The following is a 6,458-nucleotide window of genomic DNA, read 5'->3' as shown; positions in this document are numbered from 1 at the left end:
TTAGTTCCCCCTTATTTTATAATTTTATTGCCTTAGATAAACATAGCATCAATAGATAATGATAAGGTTGATTATTAGTCCATGTGGATTCGATGTCTTTTAAAGTTACAATTGATTTCGTACACTTGCGGAATACACCCATCAAGTTTTTGGCATCGTTGTCGGGGACTAATTTAGTCAATATCGTAACTCCGTTGTTGCACCGTATAGGCTAAGGAGAAATTTAGTTATATTTCCATACAAGTTAATTGATTGTATGTCAAACACTCGTTCCTCAGAGGACGAGCTAGTACAACCCGTTAACGAAATCACGCGTTTTATCCCAAGACGTCGAGTTAGATAACTTTGTTTAAAATACAATATCCCAACTCCTGATATGGCTGCAAACCAAAATCGTCCTCTCAAGAACTATGTTGCTCCATCTCAAGAGGAACCACACTCGAGTATTGCACCCCCTGCCATCGAGGCAAACAATTTCGAGTTGAAATCTGCTTTGTTGCAAATTGTGCAACAAAACCAGTTCTTTGGTAATTCCAGAGATAACCCGAACTTTCATTTGTCAGTGTTTCTACAGTACATAGACACATTGAAAGCTAATGGTGTAAATCCTTAAGTCATACGACTACGTCTTTTTCCCTTTTCTTTGAGAGATAGATCTAGAGCTTGGATCCAGTCTCTACCATCAAACTTTATCACGACATGGAATGAATTGAAGAAAGCCTTCTTAGCTGGATATTTCCCACCTAGTAAAATAGCGACACTAAGAAGTCAAATCAACTAATTCAAACAAAAAGATGGAGAATCACTTTTTGAAGCATGGGAAAGATACAAGAATATGATGAGACTTTTTCCTCATCATGGACTTGAACAATGGCTAATTATCCATACCTTCTACAATGGTCTAGTGTATAACACTAAGCTAACCTTGGATGTTGCAGTTGGCGGCACTCTAATGGACAAACCCTATCAAGACGCCTATCAACCCATAGAAAAAATGGCGCAAAATCATTACCAATGGGGAGGTGAGCGAACTCCAGTAGAAACACCTCAGACAAGGGGAGGTATGTATGAAGTTAATGGCATAAACTATGCCAATGCCAAGGTAGACTCCCTTACGCAAAAGATCGAAAGTTTGGTCGTAACTCCAGCAGTCGTCGTGGCTGTTGTGGCACCTAATTGCGAGCTATGTGGAGCGCCTGGGCACAACACCCCCGATTGTCAATTATTGGATGGAATTTCGTCCGACCAATTGAATTATGCCCAAGGAAACCCGTACTCCAATACCTACAATCCTGGTTGGATGAGCATCATAACTTTTCCTATAAGAACAATAATACGTTGCTTGCTCATAGCCCATCAACTATTAATCCTCTTAGTTATCAAATATCCGCACCCATTGTTCCTCAAGCACCTAAGAAGTCAAATCTAAAAATAATGATGGAAAACTTTGTTGCATCCCAGAATCAACAGAATAAAGAATTCATGAATCAAAACATTCATAACAATGAGTTGGTGAAAAAATTGGCAAATAAGGTGGACATTTGAGCCACGCATAACAAAATGCTAGAGACATAGATCTCCCAAGGGGCACAACAACAAGCAGCCCCACCTGGCGTTTTTCCTGTCCAACCACAACCAAACCTAAAAGGGCATGCCAACACAATCACAATGCGAAGTGGGACAGAATTGGAGGGCCCAGTCGATCCAAGAGATAAAGATCTGATGATGGTTAGGAAAGATGATGAGACAGACAAGGATCCAGAGAGAGAGAGGTTGAAAATGACCCTATAGGGAAGCCAAAGAAGACAAATTAATCTGAACCTAAAGAGAAAGAGGTCCAAGAGAAACCCTATGTTCCACCACCTCCATATCATCCACCCATTTCGTTTCCACAACGGCTAACAAAATCAAAAATTGAAGGTCAATTCAAGAAATTTGTTAAGTTGTTGAAACAAATCGACATAACTATACCTATATTAGGAGCCATAACCCATATGCCCAATTATGCTAAGTTTCTTAAATAAATCTTGTCCAATAAAAGGAAGTTAGATGATTATAGTACAGTAGAGCTTACTGAAGAATGCAATGCCATAATACAAAACAAGATTCCACCAAAACTTAAAGACCCAGAAAGTTTTTCAATTCCATGCGTTATAGGAAAATTTGTTACTGATAAAGCACTGTGTGGTTTAGGAGGTAGTGTGAGTCTAATGCCCCTATCAATTAGTGAAAGACTGAACCTTGGAAACCTTAAACCTATTAGAATGTCATTACAATTAGTCGATCGCTAAGTCAAATACCGTATAGACATCTTGGAGAATGTCCCCGTAAGAGTTGGTCAATTGTATATTCCTACAGATTTTATAGTAATGGACATTAAAGAAGATTCAAGTATCCCAATTTTGCTAGGAAGAGCATTTTTAGCTACTGCATGGGCAATAATATATGTTAAGCGAGGGAAACTAACTTTTGAGGTAGGAGAGGAGAAAATTGAGTTCATTCTTTCTAAGTTTATGAAAGCACCTGATATAGATGACATTTGTTGTTTTATAGACATAATTGACAAGTGTATAAAGGAATTTAAGAAAGAAACACCTCTAGACACTGAAGTCCTAAAAATTCCGACACCACCTATATTAGAAGATGATCAATGGCGTGAACCATATGTGGATGAAAACCTGAGAGAATGTCTCACACTTACCCCTAATCATATGCCTAGCCCAAAATAACCATATTTATAACTAAAAGTATTGCCTAAGGACCTGAGGTACGAATTTCTAGATAAGGAACTTGATCGCCCAATGATAGTCAATGCAGACCTTGGCCCAGATGAGACCGACCGACTATTGATTGTTTTAAGGAAATATCCCACAACCCTGGGATATAACATCTTTGGCCTAAAAGGAATCAATCCTTCCATTTGTATGCACCGAATTATGTTAGAAGAGGATTCCAAAACCTCTAGAGAGCATCAAAGGAGGGTCAACCCTATCATGAGTGATGTTGTCAGGAAGGAAGTGCTAAAACTAATAGAAGTTGGCATCATATACCCGATATCCGATAGCCAATGGGTTAGCCCCGTACACGTCGTACCTAAGAAAGGAGGTGTTACATTTGTAAAAAATGAGAAAGGCAAAGTTATAGCCAAACGTGTAGAAACAGGGTGGAGAATGTGCATAGACTATAGAAAATTAAAAAGCTACCCATAAAGACCATTTTTCTCTGCCCTTCATTGACCAAATGCTTGAACGTTTAGCTCGGCACTCCCATTTTTGTTACCTAGACGGATACTCAGGATTCTTTCAAATCTTAATCCATCCTAACGACCAAGAAAAAACCACTTTCACTTGTCCCTATGGAACATTCGCCTACCGACGAATGTCATTCACATTATGCAACGCTCTCACTATTTTTTAGAGATGCATGATGGCAGTATTTACAGATTTTATAGATGACATCATGGAAGCTTTCATGGATGACTTCTCAGTGTGCGGACTGAGTTTCGAGAGTTGTCTCATTAATTTGGAGATGGTTTTAGAAAGATGAATAAAGGTAAACCTAGTGCTGAATTGGTAGAAGTGCCATTTTATGATAAGACAAGGAATAATTCTTGGACATATAGTGTCCGACAGGGGGATAGAAGTGGGCAAAGCTAAAATTGAGTTGATTGACAAAGTCCAGATTGGAGTCAGCCGTTTGAAATCATGTGCGACCTAAGTGACTATGCGGTAGGAGCTGTCCTACACCAAAGAAAGGAAAAGAAGTTACACGTCATTTACTATGCTAGTCGAACTTTGGACACAACTTAAATGAACTACGCCACAACTAAAAAATAACTCCTAGATGTGGTCTTCGCGATTGACAAATTTCATTCCTATTTAGTAGGAGCTCAAATCATCGTTTACACAAATCATGTGGATATTAGGTATCTACTGAGTAAGAAAGATGCCAAACCAAGACTCGTTAGGTGGATCGTGCTGCTACAAGAATTCGATTTTGGAAATAAAACACAAAAAGGAAACAAAGAATATGGTGGCAGATCACCTTTCTAGGCTGGAAAATGTCAAGACCGAACAAGTGCCGATTGACGATGACTTCCCATATGAAAGACTTGTAGCATGCTTAGGAAATGACACACCCAGTTGTTCTCAACTGGATAATTCTTCTGAAGGGGACGTCTCTCGTGATGAAAACATTGGAGATGTTGAAACCATATTACTACAGTCCACAATCTCATGGTATGCTGACTTCATCAACTACCTAGCAGCCAAAGTATTATCCCCAACCTAACATATCAACAGAAAAAGAAGTTTTTCCATGAACTTAAACAATATTATTAGGATGAACCACTCCTATTCAAATGAGGCACCAATGGTATTTTCTGTTGTTGTGTCCTTGAAGAAGAGATATATGACATCATAACCCACTGCCACGCTGCTCCATATGGAGGGCACACTAGCACCTCTAAGACTTGTGCAAAAATTCTTCAAGAAGGCCTTTATTGGCCTCACCTATGGAAAGATTTCCATTTCACATTCCTAAATGTGATCGGTGTCAACGCACTGGTAATATCTCTCGACGCGATGAGATGCCTCTAAAGAACGTCTTAGAAGTAGAAATATTTAACGTATGGGGGATCAATTTCATGGGGAATTTCCCATCATCATTTGGAAATAAGTTCATACTCGTCGTAGTAGATTATGTATCAAATTGGATCGAAGCAATAACTTCACCTACAAATGATGCACAAGTTATGGTAAAGATGTTTAAAAACACAATTTTCCCTAGATTTGGTATTCCGAGACTAGCCATTAGTGAAGGTGGATCTCATTTTATATCGAGAATATTTGAAAAATTGTTACTTAAGTATGAAGTAAAACACCGCATTGCAACCCCATACCATCCACAAACTAGTGGACAGGTCGAAGTCTCCAATAGGGAGATAAAGCAAATCTTAGAGAAGAAAGTTGTTATATATAGGAAAGATTGGTCATCAAAGCTGCAAGAGGCTTTGTGGGCCTATATGATAGCTTTCAAGACACCAATTGGAACTACACCATTTAAACTTGTTTATGGTAAGTCATTCCATTTTCCTTAGAACTCGAGCACAAGGCCTATTGGGCCATAAAGACTTTGAATATGGACTACGAGGCTGTCAGCAATAAGAAAATTCTTGACATACACGAGTTGGAAGACCTAAGGTTAGGCGCTTATGAAAATGCCCAAATATATAAAGAAATAACTAAGAAATGGCACAATAAGCGGATAACAATGAGAGAATTCAAACAAGGGGAATTAGTTCACCTTTTCAATTCCCGACTAAGACTTTTTCCTAGAAAACTCCGCTCTCGATGGTCAGGACCCTCCAAAGTAACTAAAGTTCTCCATAATGGTGTTGTTGAAATATTAGGCAAGTTCAACGAGCCTTTCATTGTAAACGGGCAGCGACTCAAGCACTATCATTATGCCGAAGAAGCGAATTATTATACTAGCTTAAATTTAGAAGAGTTGCATGTCACCTTGCAAAATTAGATGCACCTGAAATTTTGTCGAGCTACCGATGTTAAACATAGCATTGCGTAGGAGGCAACCCACACATTTTTAATTCATATTACTCTCATTTTCCCCTCGATATATTAAACTGGTATACTAACTTATTGATAGGTACTAACTTATTTTATTTTCTTTCAGGTCAGACTCATAGACTAACTTTTACTAATTAACTAGAGAATGAAACGCAAGGATAATATGCGAGTCATTTTCAAAAACGACGCCCAAAGAAGGTGTTTCGAAGTCCTAGCTGAAAGGATCATCTCACCTACCTGCTACCCTGATTTTCCCATGTTGGTAGCCTTAGGCCTCACAAATAATGTGCGATTTATGTTTACACATATTAGCTGGGACCGTTTCTCTGTTGCGAAACACCCCACCTACAAGAACATAACCTTAGAATTCCTTAGCTCTTTTGACTACTGACCTAACCTAGGGTTAAGGCCAGCTAGAGGCATAGTTTCCTTTAGACTATTTGGGAGAAGGTACCTCCTTAACAACGGCGAGTTATCCTGGATCCTGGCATTCTGACATGGCCCCCATGTCTATTATGAGGTACCCACCGATGATGACTTACAGTTCGATCTTGACTATTTTTGGGGTGGGATTATAGAAGATTACCCACCAGACCACCTCAGAATGAACAAGGACCTGATTCATAACCCAACCATTAGGTACTTCCAGATGGTTGCAGCCCATAACTTTTTTGGGAAAGCTAGGAACATATGGCCAGTAAGTAGGGAAGAGTTATTATTCATGTTTAGTATCTTACAATCCAGACCTATCAACTTTGCTGCTTTCTTGCTTGCTGGTTTAGACAGGGTAGAAAATCAAGTAATAGAGAATATCTACGTAGGTGATACCGTGACCCGCATAACTATAACCTTAGGCCTACGTAACCGGATAGA

At 39.1% G+C, this 6,458-nt stretch overlaps 1 protein-coding gene and 1 non-coding gene across 2 annotated transcripts; one reads left to right on the top strand and one right to left on the bottom strand.

Annotated features, from left to right (window-relative positions):
- Window positions 1-757: 757 nt before the first annotated feature.
- LOC127124820 (small nucleolar RNA R71) lies at window positions 758-864 on the bottom strand. The gene has a single exon (XR_007804294.1). It is a non-coding gene; the product is annotated as a small nucleolar RNA R71 (small nucleolar RNA).
- Window positions 865-4,513: 3,649 nt separating this feature from the next.
- LOC127123932 (uncharacterized) lies at window positions 4,514-5,532 on the top strand. The gene is made up of 2 exons (XM_051054108.1): window positions 4,514-5,075; window positions 5,411-5,532. The coding sequence occupies exons 1-2, from the start codon at window positions 4,514-4,516 to the stop codon at window positions 5,530-5,532; spliced, it is 684 nt and encodes a 227-aa protein (XP_050910065.1).
- The last annotated feature ends 926 nt before the right edge of the window (window positions 5,533-6,458 follow it).

Source organism: Lathyrus oleraceus, chromosome 2, assembly GCF_024323335.1.
Source record: "Lathyrus oleraceus cultivar Zhongwan6 chromosome 2, CAAS_Psat_ZW6_1.0, whole genome shotgun sequence".
NCBI classification, from domain to species: domain Eukaryota; kingdom Viridiplantae; phylum Streptophyta; class Magnoliopsida; order Fabales; family Fabaceae; genus Lathyrus; species Lathyrus oleraceus.
This window is presented reverse-complemented; position numbering and strand designations above follow the sequence as displayed.